The sequence below is a fragment of the Alosa alosa genome, chromosome 5 (assembly GCF_017589495.1).
Source record: "Alosa alosa isolate M-15738 ecotype Scorff River chromosome 5, AALO_Geno_1.1, whole genome shotgun sequence".
Lineage (NCBI taxonomy): Eukaryota > Metazoa > Chordata > Actinopteri > Clupeiformes > Clupeidae > Alosa > Alosa alosa.
Window position 1 is genome coordinate 21085792 of NC_063193.1, and position 27616 is coordinate 21113407.

General features: G+C 38.9%; 1 protein-coding gene across 1 annotated transcript; it reads right to left on the reverse strand.

Moving 5' to 3' along the window:
- Nucleotides 1-18992: 18992 nt before the first annotated feature.
- On the reverse strand, nucleotides 18993-25849 carry aqp3a (aquaporin 3a). The gene is made up of 6 exons (XM_048244108.1): nucleotides 25657-25849; nucleotides 22824-22950; nucleotides 22382-22519; nucleotides 21948-22075; nucleotides 19600-19817; nucleotides 18993-19353 (listed from the first exon to the last, which is right to left on the reverse strand). The coding sequence occupies exons 1-6, from the start codon at nucleotides 25762-25764 to the stop codon at nucleotides 19158-19160; spliced, it is 915 nt and encodes a 304-aa protein (XP_048100065.1). The 5' UTR covers nucleotides 25765-25849; the 3' UTR covers nucleotides 18993-19157.
- Nucleotides 25850-27616: the final 1767 nt, after the last annotated feature.

Consider the following 27616-nt stretch of genomic DNA (forward strand, 5'->3'; position numbering starts at 1 on the left):
TTCTGGCGCTTACTTTCTGTGACTCCTTTAGGCCGAGGCTACTTGGCCTAATTAATCATTGACGTGTTTTCATGTGCAAGCCTTCAGTAAATATAATAAAAGTAACAATTGTGCTATTTATAGGAAATGTGTTTCGTTGGCACCTAGTCTATTTTGTTGCATTTCTAATTTATAAATGTAGGCTAACTTGCATGGATAGGAAAATGTTTTTAGAGGGTAACTGTCTCCTGCTTTAGGTTATGTAATTGTAGGGCTCATTGTGAGGCTATTTTGGCACCAATGGAATTTCTTTTTGATGTGTGCGCATGAATAATTTCAAATAGCCTACCTATCCATGTGTTTGGCATTTTCAGTTCGAAATTGTAATCCGGTAGCCTAGAAATCTAGACACGCCTAGTCTAGCAACTCTCCGTTGGCTTGTGAGCTCCAGAAATGAAACTTAATCAGGTCATTGAAATCGTGTATAGAGTCTTTTGGTGGGCTTAACATAATGATTGATGGCAGAGTTGCAACGGTTTGGCTTGAATTCCCTGCTACTTGAAAACAAATATCCTATTGCGAGGGAATTCGAAAGGCAACTGATTATCCCATAGACTGTATAGTCTATGGATTATCCCGCCCCTCGGACTGAGCACTGCGAACGGTGAGTGCCCAGACCCTACATTTTAATGTGGGTCTGGCTCGCCAGGCTAGTAATCCGGCCCCCTGAGGTCTCATTTGAAAAAAATCTGGCCCCCTGTCTAATTTCACCCTGGCATCCCTGCCCTAAATGGTTAAATTATTTGCTAGGTAGATAAGGTTTAATGTAGAACTAGACTGCATTTCCGGCGGGAACTGCGAAAGTGTGCTTGCCCAACGTGACCAGACAGTGACATACGCTATGCTGAACCTGGCTTGATCCAAGCATTCTAAGGGACTGTACGATATTTAGCGGGGGGGGGGGGAGGGCCAGTCGCCAGACGATCGGGTTAAAAATGTTCTGCCTGGCCCTCCCCCCTGGTCAAATTTTTTTTCCCAGGGGCCTCCCCCCAGCTCAAAAAAATTCTCCTAGGCCCTCCACCCTTCGTGAATCAAATAAAACTGGTCGGAAAAGTACGTTTACAAGGTTAAAATGGCCAGCAAATGTCACATACACACACACAGGTAGGCTACACAGTGTTGCGCGGGTTTGGTCACAAGCGGCCCGCGGTCGCCCCATATTTTAATCAACCCGACCGCAACTCGGACCGCAAATATTAATTAGGACAAAATTATACCCGACCCGCGATCCGACCCGCTTATTTACAAAATGGGTGCTTTTGGTTATAGCCTGCATGCAGTGTGACTTTAGTCCATTTCTGTAAAACAAACTAATTTATTTGCAAAACTTTATGCAGTAGAACTACACGCAGTAGGCATGCAGGACATAAAGTTTGCGCAGGAGAGAGAATGAGAATAAGAGCGCAAGCACGCACGCAATCACCAAGGATTAGAACACGGATAAAATTTGGCCATGGACATACTTTCTTTCGAAAACAGAAATGATAAGGCAAGGTAGGCAAGAGAGATACATTGCTGGTCAAAACGTTAGCGTAAGAACTGGTTTAAAATGCTGAATGAAGCACAAAGCTTTACTAAAGCACACCCACTGTTTAAAGTCACAAACACAACGAACTAAGGTAACTTTTATGCATGCGCGAACCTATACATACCGGTAGATATGGCTGTCTGTGCCATAACATGTATTCCTGCAGGCTGCCCGCCCGTTTCGGCTGTCATACTTTTAAATGGCTTTGCAAGAAGTAGGCCTACATAGACCATAACTTGTACTACTGTCATCTTCTTTAAGAACTTTTCCCAATATTTCCCATAGCCTATATCGCTTTTCCTGAAGGGGTGTCTTTATTATTTTAACTCGAGTCTTCAGCTTCTTTACTGTTGACTTTACTGTATTGATGCTATAGCCTTCTCGTGATATTTTAAGTAGGCCTATTTGTAGAAAATATTTATTTAATTAATTTTAACTGACCCGGCCGCAAATGACCCGAATATCATTAAAATATTTTGTTTATGACTCATAACAGCGGGTGACCTGCAAGCTTGAGGGGGGTTGTGGGAGGTTTAGGTTGCGACTTTTTGGACTCGCCCACTCTGTCAAAGAGACGTGAATCATGTTTTGGCCTACAAATCATTTAAAATACTGAAAATGGATTTTGGTTCAGGAACAAATAACTTTCTTCAGCCCTCCCCCCAGGCCAAAAATTCTCCTGGGCCTTCCCCTATGACTTAAAAAATTCTCTTAGGCCCCACGTTTTTCATGTGACATATTCTAGGTTTTACTGGTTACGCATCAAAACACATGAACGTCATTGCACAGGCAACACAAAGGAAGTCAATTAAACAAGCACGATACACAAACAGGGTAGTCACATACAATACACAGGGTAAACACATGAGGTACAACATAAAGAAAGACTATACCAGCTAACACATACATGACAAGGTAAACGCAATTACTCATACTAAAACCAACATCAACATTACACACACACACACACTGCACAGCATTATGGGAGTTCAGTCATGAACCAGCTAGGCTCAGTTCACTATTAGGTTAGTTTATCAACCATCTCTGAGTCTAGAGCCTCTGAGGAAGTGGCTGTGCACCAGAGCTTTGAGGAGACAGTGACAGATCACAAGCAAAGCTTTTTTTGTCTTTATTTGTATGACTGTATGCTTAAAGCCTAAAAACTGACAGTTGATGCAGGTGGCCTGGCCCAGAGCCATATCCACCTTATTCCAGGTATTGTTGTGCTGAGTTCTAAGAACAGAGAGTTCAAGTTACTGTAAATGTGAAATGACATGCCCGGGTAAAATCGAACTTTCTCAAAACACATCCGAATGACATGATTTTAATGTCAAGTCAACGTATGTACTCCCAATCATCCGTAAATTGATAAAAAAAAAAAAGTGCAATTTACTCCAGATAATTCCTTTAAATAACAACTTCTGGTGAGATTTTTGGAAAGAAGCATTAACACTTTGAGACCTTGAATTTGTCATTATAGGCCTATACATCCTATATCTTGTTTTTGTTTATTTTCCTGGACAGTCTGGGATTTGTATCCATTTTGCATAGCTTATGTCTCTTATGTCAGCTTTATATCAAGGGGAAACCATTTGTGTTTTTATGTCACCAGGAAGCATGCCAGTAGAAATAACTTTTGATATTTAGGTGGGATAGATTGGAATTTTCAAATATAATAATCTTGACGGTGGGATATTCTATGGCTCACTAATTTACGAGATATACTGAGTGAGACAAATATTTTATTTATTAGGCTAATTGTTTTTTTTTCACTTGAGTAGTCTATTGCCACTGAATCATTGTATCAAGAATGGGCATGCCGAGACCAACTTTTTATTTTTTATAAGGACAGCAAGTTAATTTTGGGTTGCTACACTATGGTGGTTGGCAGCTTGTCTGTAGCCTAGCAGTCCTGTATCTTTAGAAAAAAATGTATGTGTAGTATACTCGCTCAAATTGATAACACTCATTGATAATAAGCTAATTTCATTCATTGTTGACATGGTCCATCCATGGAGGCTTAGGGTGTCCCGGGACCTGATGAACACCCCGATAAAAAGCACAAACGAGTGCGAAAGTTGCAGCCGTGACGACAGGGAAAATGCAGGCAGCCACCAGAGTGATAGGTCGTATAAAATGAACGTTGCTGATGTCTGGGTTACACAAAGCTACAACGACACTTCATTATGTTTTCTTAATGACCGACAGTTTAGTTTATAAATAGGAAAATATTTTTGCCATAAAGTAAGCTAGCCTACACGTTACAAGTGTTTGTAGAAAGGCCTGATTTACACACACTGTTAAAGTGCCATTACCAAAATGACAGACAGTTGCATTTTTAAATAAAAATAATATTGGTGCAGTTTTGACATCTTAAACGTGTAACCCCACAAAAGCGCACAAACATAACGTGGTTGCAGGGAGGGATGTCCTATTTTGGAATTTTACCCGGATACAACGAACACTATTTTTTGATTGGATGTCGGTGGCTATTTATTTATTTTATTTATTTGGCTGGTGAGTGGTGCGCTAGTTCTGAACCCTGCGAGATATCCTCTCGTATCCCTGCGCTTCCACTAATAGGCATAATTATGCAGATACCTTGACATCTCTAGTAGCCTAATATTTCTGCGTGAGAAATGCAAGGTGTGGCGTGTGAACTTGTGGAATTGCGTGTGTCTCACGCCCTTTGCGTGAGACTTGAGAACCCTGAAAACGTTTACGTTACTGTAAGGAAATTATTATTATCATTGTAACCGTTTGTGTAAGCAGAAATATTGTTGTGCTGAGTTCTAAGAACAGAGAGTTCAAGTTAAATGTTGTTGTGCTGAGTTCCAAGAACAGAGATTAAGTGTGCACCGAGACAGACAGGAACTGCACCCTGTCTGTGTGTGTGTGTGGGTGAGATGTCACAATCATAGACATATAGACGCCGCATCGACCGCTACTTCCTACTAGCGCTGACGAGACGTGGGGCCGCCATCTTGGATCGGTCATCCACTCCACTCAGTGTAATCTGTTTGGCTGGTGCAATGAGCTGTCAGCGCATTAATTAATCATACCTCACTGAATACCGAACAGATTTTCACGCGGTTTTTTTGCTGCAAAGGTCATATATGTAGCTATGATACAGGCCACATGGTTCGGCGTATTTTAATATTCATAGTGGGTTTAATAGTAATAGAATAATCTGATATATGATAAGGTGACCTGACGTCCAAGATCAAAACTGGGAACATAATCCATGTTTGACAGCATAGACAAAACTAGTTTGATACAAGTTTAATGAGTTAAATATAGTTCACAGTTGACAGAAAAGTTCCATCAACAGCATTATTCACAGTTCACAGAAAGGTTCCATAAACATTTAAGTGAGATCAGTGCCATTCAGACATCTGAGGGGTATTCCAAGTAGGCCTGGTTTAGTGACAAACTTGGGTAAATTGATTCAGAATAAGTTGTAAACCTCCCAGTAGAAAAGCTGTATGATACAGGAAACATGTTTTTGTGTATTTTAATATTCATAGTGGGCTTAACAGAATATTCTGATATATATTATAAAATGATGACATCCAATATAAAAACTGGGAACATAATCCACGTTTGACAACATAGACAAAAACTGGTTTGATACAAGTTTTAATGAGTTAAATTTAAAGAAAAAATCCATCAACATTTTCAGTTCAGTGCCATCAAAAATAAAGTGATGAACAGAAGATATTTATCACGTTTTTACATGAAAATATCACGTTATTTCAAAATAACGAAACGAGGCCACGAGAGCTCATGGCTGGCATAAATGATAACTAGTCGTGTCTGAACTTGCACCCTGACTGCTATTAGGCCTACACAGTGCTGCTTGATGAGTGTTTGTTTTTTTGTGTGACCCACTCCACAGCACTATTGTTAAGCAGAAGAGCCTGATCAGCTGGAGACTTCGCTCACTGCCTTGCACAACTGACAGACTGAGAAAGTAATTTGTCCCTAGGGCCATTGAACTGTTCAATGCCTCACTTAAGTGAAGAGGAGAGATAGACTTCTCTGCATAGCCTCTTCACCCCCTCCATGTTTGGATACTGTCTGTCCACCAGCCACTTGTACCACTGTCTTTATACCTCACTGTTTGCGTGCTATATTAGCACATATGCATAACCCCCCCCTCCATGCCACAGCCGAACTGTGGCCACACTTATACATTTTCTTAAATATTTAAATAGATATATAGACTTTATTATGACCGCCGCGCAGCGAAGAAGCGGTCAGATATAGGTTTAGTCAGATTTTTTTTTTTTTTTCGCATGTCCAAATTTCCGTCAAGGATTCCCGGGACACTGAAAGACCGGGGTAGACGAAACTTGGTGGGCATGTAACCCCATATGGATAGCATGGAACCATCGTTTTTCGTTTTGATCTGTAGCCCCCCAGCTGGACTGCACCCCCCGAAAGGAGGGTAGGGCAGACACAGTTTTCTGTGAATATCTCGAGAACCGTAAGGTTTAGGAGGACCATTTTTTTTGTATGTTGATCTCAAGGGGCCATGTCAACCCATTCCATAACCACTCATTTCATGTATAGCGCCACCTAGTTAAAAATAAAAAAAGCAAAAATGAGGTGTTTTTCATCACAATATCTCTGGCTGACATGGTCAAAACTGCACGAAATTGAAAGTGTAGGATCATTATGACACCCTCCGAATGCATGCCAAGTTTTGTGAACTTTCGTTCATGGGGGGCCTTACAATAAAATACTTTATGTATACATTTAGTGACCGTACACCAACAAGGATTCCCGGGACACTGAAAGACCAGGGTACACGAAACTTGGAAAATGGAAAATGGATAGCATGGAACCATCGTTTCTTGTTTTGATTTGTAGCCCCCCCGCTGTACTGGACCCCCCGAAAGGAGGGTAGGGCAGACACAGTTTTCTGTGAATATCTTGAGAACCGTAGGGCCTAGGATGACCAATTTTTTCCGTATGTTTGCCTCCAGGGGTCATGTTAACCCATTCCATGTGCACACATGTGCATAAACAGATACACACGCACACACATACATTCACAGTAATCATACATATGACACATACTCACACAGTAGACATATGTACGCATGCATGCACATGCACACACACACACACACACACACACACACACACACACACCCACACACATAAACATAAACATGTACACGCACACATGCACACAATTCAAGAATTTCTCAGAATTATGAACAGGCAAGATGGGGGTGGGGTTGTATAAAATTAATTTTACATGTGAAATCTATGAACTAATCATGTTTTGGTACTTGTTGTCTAGCAGATACCAGTGAGAATTGAGTGTGGATAATGCAATTTAGTGAGACAGTTAGAATCATATAGGCCTTTCAGTGTGATTTATTTTTGTGGAAAAAATGTGCTGGACTGGGCGGCGGTCATATTTTGTACCGCTCTGCGGTACATCTAGTTTTACTTTATTTCTGCATTGTTGCACTGTTGGACTTACTCATTTGCACGATCACCATGACCACTATCACCATTGCACTACCACCATGACACTCATTCACACAGAGCACCTTAGAGCACCTTACCATACCTGACTATGCACAGAGAATCACAGGCTCAGTCCCTGCCTCAGTCATTGCAAGCGCCTCTGATTGATTAATCACCACTATGTGGATACTGTTTTTAGAATTGATTTAGATTAAGTGTTAGTTAGCATAATTTGTATTTTTGTCATTTGTATTTTAGTATATTTTTATATATTGCATTTAAGTGTTAGTTAGTATAATTTGTATTTTAGTATATTTAGCATATTCTTTATCTTCTACTGTCCTTATTGCTTAGTTGTGTTTTTATATTATATACTTTAATTACTCTTTCTGCTGTTAAAGAATGTGTATGTTTGTGTTGTCTGTATGCTGCTGAGACCTTGAATTTCCCCTGGGGATCAATAAAGTATCTATCTATCTATCTATCTATCTACAAAATGACGTAGATGGCGCACACCTTGGAAAACTAGATGATAATGATGGTGGTAGTTGTGAATAGTAGCAACCAAAGTCTGAAGCACCATCATCACAGATGCTAGCTACTAGCAGAGCCCGTCTACGGAGAGCCTGGCCACTCCGTATTAAGTCCCATTGTACCGAATTTTGGTTGCAGTTCCACCAGAGTTCCACTGGGGGCGATTGCCATGAGTGCAGAATGAATGGGAGTCAATGGAGCTAGACGGCTAAATTTGTCTCTTTCACCTGATTGTCGTTGACAAATCTCAGATTTGATTGTAGTTAGTATAACTTCAACATGGGTTATAGGTAAAAAGTTGAATGAACGAGTACTTATGTCCTTTTGATTTCTTACCGGTTGGGTCGTTGTTGCCCATAACACGCTAGCATTGTGCTAATAAATGACATCATTGACACGTTTGAAAGGCTTTTTAGAACAATTAAGTGACTTTAAAAAATATAATACTCAACCAAGTGTATTTTCTTTGCCTCCCCTTTCGAATACAATATTCAAATTACTTGGAAAAAAATTATAACCCGAGAAAAGTGGATTTTGAGGGGTACAGCTCCATAGACCTCCATGCATTCTGCACTCGTGGACATGTGCCCTCATGTGGAACCACAGAAGGAACTGCAACCAGTTCAGAAACCGGAAGTTTTCAGAGAGTGGCAGTTCTCCCCTTATTAGACATTCTCTGCTACTAGTGTTTCTTACTGCAGCTTCTTCTGCTGTGTAACATAGTTAGCGTTAATCTTTTCACAACAGCGACACCTCTGTTCAGGAGAATATTGCAACTAGTGTCGCAACCACCACACGTGAGTATAAATGGTTATGGCGCTTCTGTGACGTCACATTGTCGCACTACCGGCCGGGTGCGTCGAGTATGTGGGACGTTTAAGGCTGTGGGGAAGGGACGCAGGGAGTGAGAAGTGAAGCGCTGCAGTCGCACAGTGCAGGCTGCTGGAGAGCACAGCAAATTAAATATTCAAACAGCAAAAGCATGTGCTTTTTGAGATCACACTGTATTCAGCCCGGCCCCATCGGGAATCCTCCCAACTCTCCCGATTGCAACTCCGCTAGCCTACTGCACACAGATGCAAAATATTCTGGACAATGCTTGGGTGTTCGCATAGGCTATAGGTAACAATATCATCCACCGTGTTCAATAACGAGAATGTCTTAAACCGAGCTTAAAATAGAATTTGATTGAGTCAAATCAATCCTATCCTATTTCGATTCTTGCCTCTCGTTTCGTTTAGTTTCATTATCTTGAATAACGTGATCATTTCATGTAATAACATGATATATATCTTGTAAAAACGTAAAAATATCATATCTTTAAATAACATTCAGTATCGTCATACATATCTTGTTAAAACGTGAAAAAGATATTGTTATAACAAGAAACTTTTCACGTAATTACATAATACTGAGCCTTTTTATTTATTTTAGTGTGGCAGCAATACGCTTCCGTAGGCTATGCTTCCTATTTTCTGTGTGCATCTGTACAATAAAAGACACAGCTTTTGGGCTGCAGAGTCAGAGACTGATGGTGTGAGGAATTCTTCCTTACATTAGCAGGCTCTCCTTGGTACCAGACAGAGGCGGACAGACACAGCTTCATTACTTGAGTAAAAGTACAGATACCCTTTGCTAAATTTGACTCAAGTACAAGTAAAATTACAACAGTCAGATGTCTACTTAAGTAAAAGTACAAAAGTACTTGTTTTTAAAAGTACAAGAGCCTACATTTTCTAAATATTGCATTACTACTGCCACAGTGCTTACATTTACAGAAACGTCCTACATGGAGTTATGAAAAATGTTAATGTTAATACCTTGGAGAATGTAAAAGGAATTGAAAGTAAAATCATTCCTCTTTTTACCATGTTGCCAGGGATGGGCAGTATTTCTAATACATGTATTTAAAATATGTATTTAAAATACAAAATACTATTTTTTAATTGAAACACTTGAAGCGAAAACTATCATTAACTTGTTCAGAAAATAATAGTAAAAAAATAGTCTGGCGAGGTGGAGCCACAGGTTGGCACATTCCCGGGATGGACCTGCTGCATCTTCATCCATTGTTTCGTCCATGGTTTCATCTCTTATCTAAATCTGACCATAGAGTTGACTTTGGCGGAAAGCTGAAGATGATTGCTGACAGGCTATCCCAATCAGTGGCGCTTGCACAATCCAATCACGTTTGAGAGGGAAACAACAAATTGAGGGTTTCCATGTCAATGTAGTGGAGTTTACAATATTTGCCCCTCAAATGTACTTGAGTAAAGTCATGAGTACCCCCCAAAAATGATACTCGAGTAAAGTACAGATCCCTCAAAATTGTACTGTACAATTTGGTACCATAGTTTGTGGGCAAAGCCATACTACGTGTTGTGGTTATTCTTGTATCTATATGTTGGGGTTAAATTCCCTGACAGTTACCAACAATGTTAACAACAAACTCAGCTTCACTGCTGCAAACAAAGTGGCTATATGCTTTGCCATATAACGAACCAGCTAGCCTTGTGATAACAAAATACCTTTTGTTTAGTCAACTGAAAGTTATCCACATATCAAACGATTAAATACACAGTTATGGAGGAATTGTTTTGGGGAAGCAGTTGCACTATATCCCACTTTTGCTGCCTTTAAGCCAATTAAATCCATAGCCTAGATGAGCATTGCGCATACATTACAACTTGACGTGATGGTGAAGCTAAATGCCCAAGAAACGTCACGTCATAAAAGTTGTAGCCCTACTAAACGCAAAAACTTAATGACAGCTTGTTCGTGGTGGTGTACTGCTGCCTAATTGAAATGGGATAGGCAAGGGTTATCTTATATTCGGCTATCACATGTGGCACATTTATTGAGCCTCTTTTAATTTATTTGATGAGGAACTGATAAAGACTGAGCAGCAGAAAAGTCATAGTCGATACATAAATTGTTTATGATTATAATTAGGCTATTGATAGCCTACTATTACTTTACTACTATTACTGTTATTACAGTGCATGAAAATGCACTGTACTGTTCTTCCTAGGCATTTTATTACAGTGCAATAAACAGTTCTTCCTAGGCAACAACTTCTTATTACAGTGCATGAAAATGCACTGTACTGTTCTTCCTAGGCAACAACAACTTCTTATTACAATGCATTAAAATGCACTGTACTGTTCTTCCTAGGCAACAACTTCTTATTACAGTGCATGAAAATGCACTGTACTGTTCTTCCTAGGCAACTTATTATTACAGTGCATGAAAATGCACTGTACTGTTCTTCCAAGGCAACAACAACAACAACAACAACAACTTATTATTATTATTGTTCAGGCCACCTGGATCAACTGCCAGTCTCAGGCTTTAGCATACAAACTGGCCTTATGAAGACTACACTATCCTGTTCAACTGCTTCCTCTGCCAAAAGACTGTTTCAAAATAAAAGTCCTCACTACAATATTTCACTGTTAAACAATTTAACCCTTTAAACTACTGAACTTTTCAACTGTTCAGCCATTGTAACTGTTACCTGTCATCAACTATGACTCCTACCCACTGTAGCTAGTTAGCATGGTTAGCATGGTTAGCATGCTAGTTAGCATTTTTAACAAAACTGCTAAAAATGATTAGCTAAGTTAGCTAAGAAACATGGTTAGCATAGTTAGCATTGTTTGCATGCTAGTTAGCATTTTTAACAACACTGCTAAAAATGATTAGCTAAGTAACATGGTTAACATAATTAGCATGTTAGCATAGTTAGCATAACTGCTAAAAATGATTAGCTAGGTTAGCTAAGTCACATGGTTAGCATGTTAACATTGTTAGCATGTTAGTTAGCGTAGTTAGCATAACTACTAAAAATGATAAGCTAGGTTAGGTTATGATAAGCTAAGTCACATGGTTAACATAGTTAGCATGTTAGCATTGTTAGCATAGTTAGCATGTTTAGCAAAACTGCTAGAAAACGTTAGTGAAGTTAGCTAAGTAGCATGGTTAGCATAGTTACCATTGCTAACATAGTTAGCATGTTTATCAAAACTGCTAGAAAACATTAGCTAAGTAGCATGGTTAGCATGTTAGCATTGCTAGCACTGCTATAAAACATTAGCTAAGTAGCATGGTTAGCATAGTTAAACTGCTAGCAAACATCAGAGCCATTCCAACTTTCAGTTATCGTCAAATATCTACCTATACACAGCCATTAAACTATTTGAATATCAACATTCATTAAACTGCTAGAAAATGTTAGCTAAGTTAGCTAAGTAGCATGGTTAGCATTGCTAGCACTGCAATAAATCATTAGCTAAGTAGCATGGTTAGCATAGTTAAAAATCTTAGCATAACTGCTAGCAAACATTAGAGCCATTCCAACTTTCAGTTATCGTCAAATATCTACCTATACACAGCCATTAAACTATTTGAATATCAACATTCATTAAACTTCCAGTCTGTCAACAACTTTTAAACTATTTACCTTCAACTTCTAAACGGTCTACTTTTAAACTATCATTAAACTATCTATTAAACTAGCTGTCTATCAACAACTTTTAAACTATCTACTCTCTATCAACAACTTTTAAACTATCTACATTCAGCTTTTAAACAGTCTACTTTTAAACTATCAACTTTTATTAAAGCTATGCAACCACCATGTCTATCCTAGCATCACCGTAGTAACCATCTCTGTATTATCTGTTTTAACTATACATGATATTTTACATCACAACTTAAGCATTTTCATGCACTGGTAATTCCTTGGAATTGCATTTCTAGTATTATTACAGTGCATGAAAATGCACTGTACTGTTCTTCCTAGGCTTCTTCTTATTCTTCTTCTTCTAAGCGTTTAATGCAGCTTCAACCGTTTAACGTAGAAACTTCATTCAAATTATGTTACATGTAGGTCTTACTTAGGACATGGGTGCTATGTATTTTTCAGCTTTGTAACTTTTATACTTTTTAAACTATTAATTAAAACTAATCAAAATTTCCCCATTGACTTAACATTATGATTGATGACATCACAATAGAGCCGTTAAGCAATTAGAATCCTATGGCAGGTGTTCGGGCCACCTGGACCAACTGCCATTCTCAGGCTTTAAGCATACAAACTGGCCCTATTAAGACTACACATCCTGTTCAACTGCTTCCTCTGCCAAAAACTGTTTCAAAATAAAAGTCCTCACTATAATATTTTACTGTTAAACAATTTAATCCTTTAAACTACTGAACTTTTTAACTGTTTAGCCATTGTAACTGTTACTTGTCATCAACTATGACTCCTACCCACTGTAGCTAGTTAGCTAAATTAGCTAAGTCACATGGTTAGCATAGTTAGCATGCTAGCATGCTAGTTAGCATTTTTAGCAAAACTGCTTAAAATGATTAGCTAAGTTAGCTAAGTCACATGGTTAGTATAGTTAGCATGCTAACATGTTAGCATGCTAGTTAGCATTTTTAGTAAAACTGCTTAAAATGATTAGCTAAGTTAACTAAGTCACATGGTTAGCATAGTTAGCATGCTAGTTAGCATTTTTAGCAAAACTGCTTAAAATGATTAGCTAAGTTAGCTAAGTCACATGGTTAGTATAGTTAGCATGCTAACATGTTAGCATGCTAGTTAGCATTTTTAGTAAAAATGCTACAATTTAGTAAAACTTTAGTAAAACTGCTTAAAATGATTAGCTAAGTTAACTAAGTCACATGGTTAGCATAGTTAGCATGCTAGTTAGCATTTTTAGCAAAACTGCTTAAAATTATTAGCTAAGTTAGCTAAGTAATATGGTTAGCATAGTTAGCATGCTAGTTAGCATTTTTAACAAAACTGCTTAAAATGATTAGCTAAGTCACATGGTTAGCATAGTTAGCAAAACTGCTAAAAATGATTAGCTAAGCTAGCTAAGTCACATGGTTAGCATACTTAGCATTTTAACATCGTTAGCATGCTAGTTAGCATAGTTAGCATACCTACTAAAAATGATTAGCTAAGTTAGCTAAGTAATATGGTTAGCATAGTTAGCATGCTAGTTAGCATTTTTAACAAAACTGCTTAAAATTATTAGCTAAGTCAGCTAAGTAACATGGTTAGCATGTTAACATGCTATTTAGCATAGTTAGCATAACTGCTAAAAAGGATTAGCTAAGCTAGCTAAGTCACATGGTTAGCATACTTAGCATTTTAACATTGTTAGCATGCTAGTTAGCATACCTACTAAAAATGATTAGCTAGGTAAGCTAAGTCACATGGTTAACATAGTTAACATGTTAATATTGCTAACATGCTAGTTAACATAATTACTAAAAATGAAAACATTAGCTAAGTTAAGTAACTTGGTTAACATTATTATATTTGTTAACATAGTCAACATAACTGCTAGCAAACATTAGAGCCATTCCAACTGTCAGTTATCGTCAATTATCTACCTAAATAATTTAACCATTTAAATTATCCACCTATTTAACCGTTCAATCATTCCAACTATATTAAACCTTATCTACCAAGTAAATCATTTAACTATATAAACTATCCACCTATTTAACCGTTCAATCATTCCAACTATATTAAACCTTATCTACCAAGTAAATCATTTAACTATATAAACTATCCACCTATTTAACTGTTCAGTCATTCCAACTATATTAAACCTCATCTACCTAGCAACCAATATAGTTTGTTTTTACTCTGTATAATATTTTACATCATATTTTTGCATTTTCATGCACTGTATTTCCTTCAGGAAATGCTTTTCTAGTATTATTACAGTGCATGAAAATGCACTGTACTGTTCTTCCTAGGCTTCTTCTTATTCTTCTTCTTCTAACGCGTTTAATGCAGCTTCAACCGTTTAACGTAGAAACTTCATTCAAACTATGTTACGTAGGTCTTACTTAGGACATGGGTGCTATGTATTTTTCAGCTTTGTAACTTTTATACTTTTTAAACTATTAATTAAAAACTAATCAAAATTTCCCCATAGACTTAACATGGGCTGATGACATCACAATAGAGCCGTTAAGCAATTAGAATCCTATGGCAGGTGTTCAGGCCACCTGTCCCAACTGCCATTCTCAGGCTTTAAGCATACAAACTGGCCCTATTAAGACTACACATCCTGTTCAACTGCTTCCTCTGCCAAAAACTGTTTCAAAATAAGTCCTCACTACAATATTTCACTGTTAAACAATTTAACCCTTTAAACTACTGAACTTTTTAACTGTTCAGCCATTGTAACTGTTACTTAAAATCAACTATGACTCCTACCCACTGTAGCTAGTTAGCATGTTAGCATTGCTAACATTGTTAGCATTTTTAACAAAACTGTTAAAAATGATTAGCTAAGTTAGCTAAGTAACATGGTTAGCATAGTTAGCATGTTAGCATGTTAGTTAACATAGTTAGCATAACTGTTCAAAATGATTAGCTAAGTAACATGGTTAGCATAGTTAGCATGCTAGCATGCTAGCATGCTAGCATGTTAGCATGCTAGTTAGCATAGTTAGCATAACTACTAAAAATGATTAGCTAAGTTAGCTAAGTAACATGGTTAGCATAGTTAGCATGTTAGTTAGCAGAGTTAGCATAACTGCTAAAAATGATTAGTTAAGTTAGCTAAGTAACATGGTTAGCATAGGTAGCATGCTAGCATGTTAGCATGATAGTTAGCATTTTTAGAAAAACTGCTAAAAATAATTAGCTAAGTTAACTAAGTACAATACGGCCGTTAAGCAATTAGAATCCTATGGCAGGTGTTCGGGCCACCTGGATCAACTGCCAGTCTCAGGCTTTAAGCATACAAACTGGCCCTATTAAGACTACACATCCTGTTCAACTGCTTCCTCTGCCAAAAACTGTTTCAAAATAAAAGTCCTCACTACAATATTTCACTGTTAAACAATTTAACCCTTTAAACTACTAAACTTTTTAACTGTTCAGCCATTGTAACTGTTACTTGTCATCAACTATGACTCCTACCCACTGTAGCTAGTTAGCATGGTTAGCATAGTTCACATATTAGCATTGCTAACATTGTTAGCATTGTTAGCAAAACTGCTAAAAATGATTAGCTAAGTAACATGGTTAGCATAGTTAGCATGCTAGCTAGCATTTTTAGCAAAACTGCTAAAAATGATTAGCTAAGTTAGCTAAGAAACATGGTTAGCATAGTTAGCATGCTAGTTAGCATTTTTAGCAAAACTGCTAAAAATGATTAGCTATGTTAGCTAAGTATTATGGTTAGCATGTTAGCATGCTAGTTAGCATTTTTAACAAAACTGTTAAAAATGATTAGCTAAGTAACGTGGTTAGCATAGTTAGCATGTTAGCATGCTAGTTAGCATAGTAACTTGGTTAACATTATTATCTTTGTTAACATAGTTAGCATAACTGCTAACAAACATTAGAGCCATTCCAACTGTTAGTTATCGTCAACTATCTACCTAAATAATTTAACCATTTAAACTATCCACCTATTTAACTGTTCAGTCATTCCAACTATATTAAACCTCATCTACTTAGCAACCAATATAGTTTGTTTTTACTCTGTATGATATTTTACATCATATTTTTGCATTTTCATGCACTGTATTTCCTTCAGGAAATGCTTTTCTAGTTATTATTATTCTTCCAGGCCCTAATTTGAACCGCTTATTGTAGAAACCTGGTTCAAACTTTGACACGTAGCTCTTGAACCAAATTTTCGTTCTATGACTTTTCATATTTCTACGACTTTTACTTTTTGAGATATTAAATAAAAACTAAACTTTAAAATTCTCCATAGACTTAACATGGCTTTATGACATCATAATAGGCTATTAAGGAAATAGAATGCAATCAACTGAACCTGTGCTCTCTCACTGACTGCCTGTAGCAACTTCAATGGAACCTCTTCTTTGTGTCCCTCTCCATTCAACTGAATAGCTCACTTCTCATCCCAACTTTCTTTCACTTATTTTTCTTCACTTTCCCTCATTTTCTCTATCCCTCTCTTTATTTCTCCTAATTTTAATAACTTTTAACTTTTTTACTATTTACACTATTTTAGCATAGCAACCACTATAATGACCCTAGCAACAGCCTAGCAACCACCTTAAATACCCTAGCAACAACCTAGCAACCACTTTTATAGCATAGCATCCACAACAAGAACCCTAGCAACAGCCTAGCAACCACCCTAAGTACCCTAGCAACAACCTAGCAACCACCTAGCAACCACTTTTATAGCATAGCAACCACTATAATTACCCTAGCAACAGCCTAGCAACCACTTTATAGCATAGCAACCACTATAATTACCCTAGCAACCAACCCAGCAACAACTTTGCATGCACTGTATTTCCTTCAGGAAATGCTTTTCTAGTTATCGGATAGTATTCTAAGTATTTGATTAATGAAAATGTTGTTAATGTATTTGATAAAAGTAACCCAATGTAACCATTGTTATTTTATGTGTGTTCACTTTGAAGAATTAAAGCAACACCAAAGAGTTTTTTGTACCTTAAAATAATGTTTCCAAAATCGTTTCAGTGGTTCATCAACTCGTATCAGAGTGAACGGCAATTCTGCATTCGCTTCATCGGCTATAACCGCACTATGTAAGTTTGCCAGATCGGGTAGCGGATCTGTAGTTCGATGAAATGAGACATAAGAAATTACAAATTCAATACAATACAAAGTCATGCAAAATATTCTACCTTGTCTGTGGACCGGTGCCGGTGCTGGATAAACAAATAGCGTGCGTGCGACAGAGGGAAAGTTCTTTGGTGTTGCTTTAATTGATAATAAGATAGCCAAGTAGCCTGTGTATATGTAGCCTATACTGGAATGTATTAGGACATTGTATGGTTTACATACAATGTCATTCGATGTATAGTGTTATTTGTTGAAGCATATTGGATATATTATAAAGGTATACTACTGTCTATTTCATAATGTTGTATTGTATATTATATATGCCAATGCTTTCTATATTGGTCTATTTATTGCATTTATTATATTAGTAATGTTTGAAACTATGGTTTATAATATCAAGAGGTATTTCAATGTTTATATTATATTTATATATTATATTATTATAGTATATTTTATAATGGTATATTTTGGAATATGTCCAGTGTCATCCAGTGTCATAGTGTGTGTTAGGCCTATCTGTTATTTCTCTCTTGAATGATTTTTACTCAGAAATAAACGTCCAGCGCTTGAGAAAGACATAATTTCTGTATCTCCACTTCTTTCCAACCCACAGTGCTATCCAGCCTGTGGTCTTGTAGGCTACCTGCCCAGATTCCCCTAGGTCTGAGGCCGGTAACAAAAGCATCTGATATATGTAAATAAATCTTATTGAAAGGGACATATTATTCCCATCAAAATGAACAGATGTGAGGCAAAATAATGAATAATGGGCCACAATAAAGGAACAGGGTTGTGGGAAATGTAGGACAAGGATACACATCAGTTTGTTTGTCGTAGAGTTTGGTCGATGTTCAGCTGTCATATATTTCATAATATGAAAATGAGTGAGTGTTGAAATGTCACATCAATGGAGCCAACACCAACTTTACAAAAGAAATAAACATTTTATTGCCCTCTACAGGAATACTAGTATACCAGAAATCATTATTTCTCAGAAATACAAAATGTAGAAATGTAAATGACTGTAAATGTAGAAATGAAACACATATTTCAATATAAATAAAATACAACATGTAAATCCAGAAAAATACTATTAGTCTACATCACTGCAAATGTACAAGTACATCTATTGTACTACTCTGTATTTCTTGGCTTTAAAATGGGCAGTAAATACAAATTATTCAGACATGATTAAGACAATACAATCCTCGCTTTCCCCCTTAACCAAGTCCTTTTAGACTGCGCACAGACAAAAGAGAAACACTAGAGGAGAAAAGATGAAAAACTTAAGACCATAGCAACGGTGTTGTGTTCTTCCTCTACATTAACAACACAAAGGTGTAAACTTCAGGCTCAGCGAGAATAAAAGAAAGCCATGGACATGCTGGGATAATTGTAAGATCAGGAGGTAGAACTAAAGTGGGATGTCATATGGCTCTTGACAAACAGCTGGGGGGGGGAAGCAACCTTAACTTTCGTTGGCCTTATTTCACTTTCACGTCATTCACTTAAACTTTCCTACTTGCTAGATTTGACCAATCTTCCATAGCCTACATGCACAAGTAGTTTGAGTAGAACTACTGATCTTCATTATCTCCCTGCTTGTTGACATCTTATCATTTATGAAATTATTCATGATCGCTAAACGTTTGATTCTTTTGAATGTTGTCATCAGTTAACTTCATTCAACTGCGCTTGTATGTAGGCGCTGCCATACAGTTGTGGACGTTCGTAAATTGTGTTTATGGGCGGAGAAAGGCAGAGAAAGGCGCAGTTTACACTTAGTATTGAACGATTGATAAATATGATGGAAACTTGGGTCTGACAGCGTTTGCAGTCTGCGGTTTGTCCATGACGCTGACGCTACGTTCGCAAATGTAGGTACATCTGGCCCACAGTGTCTTCAGAGTTCTGCACTTTCCTTTGAAAAGAGATAGAGGCATGATGACTGTCTCATGCGACAGTGCCGTCTTTCCCGTCCTTTTCTGTGGTGATGTCGTTCAGTTTGACCGTCTCCTCGATAGCAGCTTTGTTGTCGCGCACCTTCCCTTCCTCATGGAAGCCCACCATCAGCTGGTAGACCATGACCCCAACGATGGAGCCAAGGAAAGGGGCAAAGATTGGCACCAGGAACCAACACTTCCCTACCCTATTTTGAAAAAAAAAAGGTTTGGACATAAGTTAGAAAGAAAAAAAGGGAGTGAAAGGAATATTTCCTCATCGATACTTAATGTCAACAATTATGCCTTGTGTGTCACAATACAAAACTTTCACATGCTGACTCACACCCCTTTAATCCCGTTGCTAGGGTGTTTGCGTGCAGCGACACAGGTGGCCGGTCCGACAACCTGCATGACTAATCACTGATGACAAGTGAGTCATGTGCCTGACTTACGTGAACACCTCCGTGCCCCAGCCAGCAATGGCGGTGAAGAGGCGCGGTCCCAGGTCACGTGCCGGGTTGACGGCGTAGCCGGAGTTGAAGCCCATGGAGAGGCCGATGACCAGGACGGCGAAGCCCACGGTGAAGGCCTCCAGGCCTGGAGGGACGGGGTTGTTGTAGGGATCCACGATGGCTAGAATGCACACGATCAGAGCCGCAGTGCCAATGGTCTGCAAGGACGCAGATAGGAGTTAGACACTGGTGATCTTGGAGTCAGTCACTGTTTGTTGTGTCTGGCTTATGGTATTTGGTACATTATGAAGAGTTTGGTTCCAAAACGCTATATCCTCCATTTTAAAGCGTAACTCTCACCAAAATACAACCTAGGGTCTTTTTGTGAATGTACCCGAGTCAAACTTTGGTGTAAAAGCATAATGAGGATGGAAGCGCCACTTTTAAGATTGACCGTATAGTCGTTTTTGGGTCAAATTTTTGAATTTCGCCTTTTGAATGGGAGTGCTAGGGGCACTACTATTTTGATGCGATCATACTGTGTAGTATCACCAGGGTCTCTACAAATGGACTCGAGCATTGAGATAGATAGATAGATAGATAGATAGATAGATAGATAGATAGATAGATACTTTATTGATCCTCCAGGGGAAATTCAAGAAACATTGAGAACATTGTTTGGGGCAGCCGTGGCCTACTGGTTAGCACTTCGGACTTGTAACCGGAGGGTTGCTGGTTCGAACCCCGACCAGTAAACTAAAGTGCCCTTGAGCTAGGCACCTAACCCCTCACTGCTCGCCGAGCGCCGCTGTTGTAGCAGGCAGCTCACTGCACCGGGATTAGTGTGTGCTTCACCTCACTGTGTGTTCACTGTGTACTGAGTGTGTTTCACTAATTCACGGATTGGGATAAATGCAGAGACCAAATTTCCCTCACGGGATCAAAAGAGTATATATACTTATACTTACGTATACTTTGTTTGTGTACACAGAGTTTACTAAAAAGAAAGGTTATGAACAACTCACTTTAGCAGTTGGTGTTTCCGCTCGCCGCCATCTTGCCAAAACCTTTCTTTTTAGTAAACTGATTTTATTGATTAATACACAATTAAATGACAAGTCACATGCCAAAAATCTAGGTGTCATCCTTGATTCAGAGCCCTGTTTTAAAAGGCAGATTAGCTCTGTTATCAAGAGTAGCTTCCATCAGCTGAGAATTATTTCCCATTTCAAACCGTCTTTGTCTCCCAAGGACTTAGAAACAGTAATTCATGCATTTGTTACATCCCGGTTAGATTATTGCAACTCCCTCTATCTTGGTCTCCCCCACTCCCAACTTTCTCGTCTGCAATTAGTACAAAATGCAGCTGCTAGGCTTACTGGCACCAAGAAATACCAACACATCACCCATGTACTGGCCTCCTTACACTGGCTCCCCATTAGTTTTAGGGTCCACTTCAAAGTCCTTCTGATTGTTTATAAGGCACTGCATGGGTTGGCTCCCTCATATATTTCAGACCTCCTCCATCCCCTCTCAGCATCCAGGTCCCTTAGATCTGCCGATAAGGGTCTTTTCCCTGTGGCCCTCACCCGCCTCAAGCAAAGAGGCGATAGAGCTTTTGCGGTAGCAGACCCACGTCTGTGGAATTGTCTGCCCCCAGATGTTAGACTGTCTCCCTCCATCACCACTTTTAAATCAAGACTAAAGACCCACCTTTACTCCTTGGCCTTCCCTGCTTCCTAGCTGTCCCTCTCTCTCCTCTCTTCTTCATATTCAAGTGTCTTCTGTACTGTTGCTATTTATTTGTTTAGGGCTGTCTATTTGTCTATTGTATTTCTGTATTTGTCTTGCTTACTTTCTCTGTGCTTGCCTTTTATATTTTGCTTGTTCTGATTTGCTTTTATTTTCTATTTTTAGCCATATCCTCTGTACAGCACTTTGGTCAGTGGAAACTGTTTTAAATGTGCTCTATAAATTAAATTTACTTACTTACATTAGTTTGTAATGTTTTTAAAAATGGAGATATAGCGTTTTGGAACCAAACTCTTTATATTAAATACAACCTTTATTTAGTGAAGGTTGTATTTAATTATTAATCCATTGCTCGGGTTGGTTGGCTCATGCCAAATCCTTGGTGTCTATTTCCTGAAAAAGCTGTTCAGGCAAGTTTTATTCTATTCATGTTTTATTCTGTGGTTTTAGCTTGCAAGTATTCAAATTCTGGTGAGAAACATCATGAAACCTCAAACAACCCTTTCATTGTGCAATGGGGCTTTTTGCACTTGAAAGAGCTCGAGGGTGACATTGAATCATTCGATCAATACAGTACGCGAGTCCAAGCCACTCACCTGATCAAAGAAACCATTAACAATGTCAAGGTGCGGGCCCGGGTATGTAGCAAATATCCCAGCAGTGGCCTTCTCACCCTCAACGAACAGCTCATCTGGCATCTTTCCAGCAAAGTCCCAAATGGCATCTGAGGATGAAGAGTACATTACAAATACATTTTAAAAATATATTTAACTGTACTGATAAAATCAATATATTTTTCAATATATTCACTATTTGCTACTGTAACTGTGCTTAGCTATATTATGGTTTCATACTCATGTGACTAAGTTATACAAGATTCCACAAAAAAAAGAGAAAAACATTAATGAGAGAGTTTAAAGAGTCTACTACTGGAATAAGCTGAAGAATAAAGCATTAAGCTGATTGGCCGAAACCCTGTAGAAATATTATACTGTTATTATACGGCTGGGCAACAGTGGCTTACACTCACCATAATAGAGACCAAAGATTACAGCGGCACCCAAGAAGGAACCAATGGTCTGGGCCAGGAAGTAGATGGGAAACTTCCTCCATTTCTCTCGGCCCAGGAGGCAAAGAGCGAATGTCACAGCAGGGTTGAGGTGCCCGCCTGAGCAGATTAAGCAGAACATCTGAGTGAGACACACCAAGAGAAACCACCGAAAAGCAGTGTCCAAACAACAATGCTATGACTGGGCCCTTTAATAAAGAATTTAGCTTCAAACTCTGAGTGTGCGGCACTTCTCTCCTTTCACTAAGTTTTACTCTAAGTTGCCAGCACCTCGTATTTGGTGTACATTTGCACCTCTCCTTCCAGGGGTAAACTCAGTAGGCCTCTTTGATCTACTGAGCATAGCTGTGAGCTCACGTAGCGCAGTGGCTCAGAATCTCATTTAACAAGGCTTTGTGCGTACCTGACACCTGGCCAGACACCAAGATTCCCAGCATGGCGGCGAAGCCAAAGGCGAAGTTAACGGTGAAGAACATGCCATGTGTGCCCTTGCTCAGCGTCAGTTGTGCCACTGAACCGCAGCCAAACATCTGCAGAGAGGAGGGGTAAAGAAGAGAAAGCTTAACAACTCACACCAGCAGCGTCACAGCAAAATCACACATTCCACACCCTTCAATTCTGTGTGCATGCAAGTCTAGTCAAGACCTCCCCAAAAAGACTGAACTTAAAAACTCAAAATGAGTCACACAGGTATTCACACAAATAAACCAATTGGCAGAAAGTGAGAAGAGATCTTTTCTGATTGTCACACTGGTTCCTCTGTTCTGAACACTGAACCAGCAATGGCAGGGCAGAATGGTCAGGAGAGAATCTCAAGGACAGAGTTTGCCCCATGTGTACATTTCTCTCCAGTTCCAACTTCTGGACAAACGGACTTATACCTCTCAACACTATCACCTTGAGGGACAAAGAAGGGCTGTTTAGGATAACTGTGATAATCTGAGACCAGACAGTGAATGACCCCCTTCACCTGACATAAACTGGAGGAATGAAAAGCCCCTGCAAGTCCCCGTTCAGACTGCAGGCAAAAGTGGCCCAAATTTGATTTTTTTGGGGGGTCAAGTGACCAGGTCAGACTTCTTCAGAAGTAGTGTGAACACTCAAATCTTGCCCAGGACCATTTCCATATGTGGTCCTGAATCAGACCCAGGTCTGATTATTTCAATGCGGCCGCAGTGTGAACAACCAAGGCGGTTGTTCACAGTCATCCATCCACAAAACAATTAGATAAGTAAACATAAGTCAAGTTAGCTAAATGTGTCTAGGTAATTAACTGTAATGTGTGACCATGATCACATAAGATTAAAACACCTTTAATATTGATGGATTGCTGATTTGTTGTGCATTATTACCACTTGGTGCTTGGCAAAGATCATATTTTTCTACAAACCATTTTGAACTAGCCAGTTCTTTTGATAATGTTGATGACAGAGTTTACCCTTCTTTTATGGTTGCTAGTTCTTATCTGAACGTATTATTCAATAAATACACACGTGAAAAATGCTCTTATAAAATACTTTCTTCCTCTTTCTTTTTTTCTTTCTTTCTTTCACTCACACATACACCTGTATGAAGTATGTATTCTCATCATGTCAGCCTTGGCTCATAGCCAGTCAAAACTAATTATTATTTATGACCTGTGTATAGTGTTAGTCATCGGCATGTGCCAAATAGACTCACAGGACCAGAGTAAAACATTTATGGAATGTAGAATCAGTGTCGTCATTGGTTTTGGACCCGTCACTCCCCATCACGTCATATCAGCTAAAATCACATCCTTTTGTATTTGAGATAAGGATCCAAGGCTGGAAATATACTGCAGGCCATGCATACACAGTCAAATGCTTTGTAGGAAGTAAAGTGTGAATTATTTTTGGTTTTGAATCCTGGGCCAATGAAAACACAAAGCACCGTTACTGCTTGGATAACATGTCCAGAGTGTGGTTTAGTGGTTCAGGGTTAGAGGTTTAGGGGCTGTAAATAGATCGCCATATTTAAAATGATTCTGCTGACTTCAACATTTAAGGGAATATGCTTAAGTATACTATGGTCTGCTAACAGTTGGAAACTTGACACAGGTTCTGTGTGTAGGATGCATAAACCTTCCAAATCTTCCCTATTTAGTGCCCAGTCACCTTCATGATTTCACATACTCATACTAAGAGTGTTATTTACATAGACATTTCCTTCTTACCATACAGGGTCATAAGCGAATATCACTGTGAAACTCATCAGTAGATACAGTAAATGAATATGAACCGTATGTAACTGACCATGAAAAGCAGGAACTCTGGGCTGAAATAGGAAGCAAAGATGTTTGTGCGTTTTGTCAGGATGTTTGTGTTAGAGCAGGAAATCTGCCTACCCCTTGTTTATTTGTCCTGACGACTCTGATACCAGACCCCATCTCCACCTCATTTCAGCTGAATTGCTTTGGGTGGGATGAGCACCAGGATGTTGAAAATGGGTCTCCCATTCATCCATCTATTCCCAAGGTGCCACTAACACACCATTGGCCCTTTTCTAACGTCATACAATAGGTATCCTTTACTGGTACACATATAGGCCAGCAACATTCATTGCCTTAAACATCACAACAGTGACGAGAATGTGCTCTCAAACAGGTAACATCTACAGAGAAGCACACAACCTTTTAGAGAAATGGCACCATTATATGTCTATGGTATACTTGCACCATTCCATATCTATGACACTGGCTCTTTGAATGTCTATGGTATACTTGCTCCTTTTCCATATCTATGATACTGGCTCTTTAAATGTCTGTTACTGGCAGAGCTCAGGTGACAGGAGACTTGTGTATACAGAGTGACACTGACACAGGTATAATGCTGAAGTCAACAGAGAAAAGTCAACTTTACAAAAGACAGGTTATGTCCATCTGAGTAACAGGATCTAGGCATTACATTGAAAGAGGAAGCTACGCAATTTGTGCAACTTCCACGTATGATGTATGTATGTTCACCAGCTGTAGCCTATGTCACTTCTAAAATTGCATTGTGTCTCTGAGAACTTAGAATGTAATAGAACCAAATAAATATTTGCTTTTTCATACAAAATAAATTATAACTTCACTCAAATCCTTTGAGTTAAATGCCATCACACAAAGCACACAACTTTGTGGTCAGAATTTCATCCTCTTTGACCTAGTTTAGGACAAAATGGGACCATCTGACTAGCCAACATTCTACCATACTTCAGACAGACACAGTACTCACCACGAGAATCAGGGTCCCGAGACATTCGGCCAGGGCCTGACGCAAGAGCTTGTTGCGGATCTGGAAGGTGCGGGAGAGCTTATCCAGGTAGTACTGTTGTCTTCCCATCCTTGTAGCTTTGTCTGGAGACCTGTCTTCCTGCACTGAGAGGGGGTGTAGGGGCTGTGAGAGGCTTTTCTGTCAGAGCACACTTTGAGATGTGCCATCCTCCTTTTATAAAGCCTTCATCCAAACAGGTCCAGCCTTTTGACTGAAAGTCCCCGCCTGCTGAAGCACACACCCTCTACACACACACACACACACACACTACAGTCATGTACACATTTATCAGTGTGTACACACCCTCTATCATCACCATCCCTGCTTCGCTTCTACAAGTTCACACCCTCTTTGCATTGTGCAGTTTTAACCCGTATGGCAGGATCTCATTCTTCCTCCACCCAGAATCTGTGGGGTTTTTTTTCTTTCCTTGTCCACACTTGACACCCAGTCTGCTTGTGCATTGTGTAAAACAAAGCCATAAAGAGGATGCCTCCCAAAATCCTTATGATTCTAGGTCAAACAACTATTCAGTTAAGTGGACACATCAGAGAGAGAGAGAGAGAGAGAGAGAGAGAGAGAGAACCAGTTACTGTGTTGGGTCAGCAAAATGTGCAGCGAGAAGGCTTTAATTAAAATGTCAACACAAATAACATGAAAGGGTTATGGTTTATACCCCCCCCCCCTCAAAAAAATAAATAAATAAACAACAGGCCTATTTCAACAGTATATTAAACAATGTTTACCTTGTTTGTTGTGTCAGAAGATTCATTTGATATTCTTTTAACTGATCCTGTCTTGACAGCTTGATACTGTTGCTATAAGCTAATAATTTTTCAATAATTAATCTTTTCTTTTTTGACATAAATTAAGAGAGTAAACTGGCATGTAGTAAAATGAAAATACTTCCATATGTGAATGGGCCGCCAAGGGGTAGTATAATTTATTAATATTATCAGGGTATTCCATAGATCCCTAGAAAACTATGCAAATGTCTGCATATTTGGAGTTTCGTTGAGATTTTCAATCGCTTACCCTGACTGACACTGCCCATTGACAAATGGTGTACTTTAAGATATTTGACCTTTTATCAAGATGATACATTTGACTGTTGGGACAGAGTGGAAGTGATGTGAACCTGTCAGGCTACTATAGGAATGCGCTGCTGGCCATTTGGATGCCCTAGGCAGAATTAATCTGTGATCAAATGCTTACCCTGATTGTGACCCATTGATTCATGGTGTACTGTCACTATATTTGACCTTGATGACCAAGATGATACATTTGACCACTGGAACACAGTGGAAGTGATGTGAACCTGTCAGGCTACTACAAAAGAATGTCCTTCGCGTCAGATTGCACAACTCACATTTGATTCATTGCGAGGGTTGGCACAAAACTATAGGCCTTTGGGCCCCCCCAAAAATGGAAGTCTCTGTTACAAAAATGTCAGTTGATACTGTTATGTTGATACATGTTAACGGTTATTAGGAACTAAATGTATGAAAGCAAAGCAACATGTTAACGCATACTAAATCCAGCATGTATGTTTAAATGACATGTTAACACAAAATGTACTTCTTAAGTAAGGGATAATGTATAGAACGCCGGTCACAGTTTGATAAACTTCACGATAATGATGTTGTAAGAGATAGATTAGATTAACTTTACTTCCACAAAATGTACACGCAAAAGTTCACACAAGGATTTTCTTTTGTCCACAAACTGAACTTTTACCTAGTTCCAACACACAGTAGACTTTTCTGTCTGTCTGGTATGTCATCCACCATCAAACACCAGACATTAGCCATGTGGAAGTGTTTACGCATCATGCAGACCATGGCATGCGTTTTGTTTTCCTTTCAGAGCGCAGCATGTTAAAATCAAACATGAATGCAGAGATGCCCGCAAAGCACAGCCC

Bases quoted from the DNA above. Each gene is read 5' to 3' on its own strand.
- aqp3a (XM_048244108.1), bottom strand. From the start codon at position 25,764: ATGGGAAGACAACAGTACTACCTGGATAAGCTCTCCCGCACCTTCCAG. The intron at 22,951-25,656 runs GTGAGTACTGTG...TCCTCTCTGCAG, and splicing joins TCGGGACCCTGATTCTCGTG to ATGTTTGGCTGCGGTTCAGT. The intron at 22,076-22,381 runs GTGAGTGTAAGC...CTTCATCCTCAG, and splicing joins AATCTTTGGTCTCTATTATG to ATGCCATTTGGGACTTTGCT.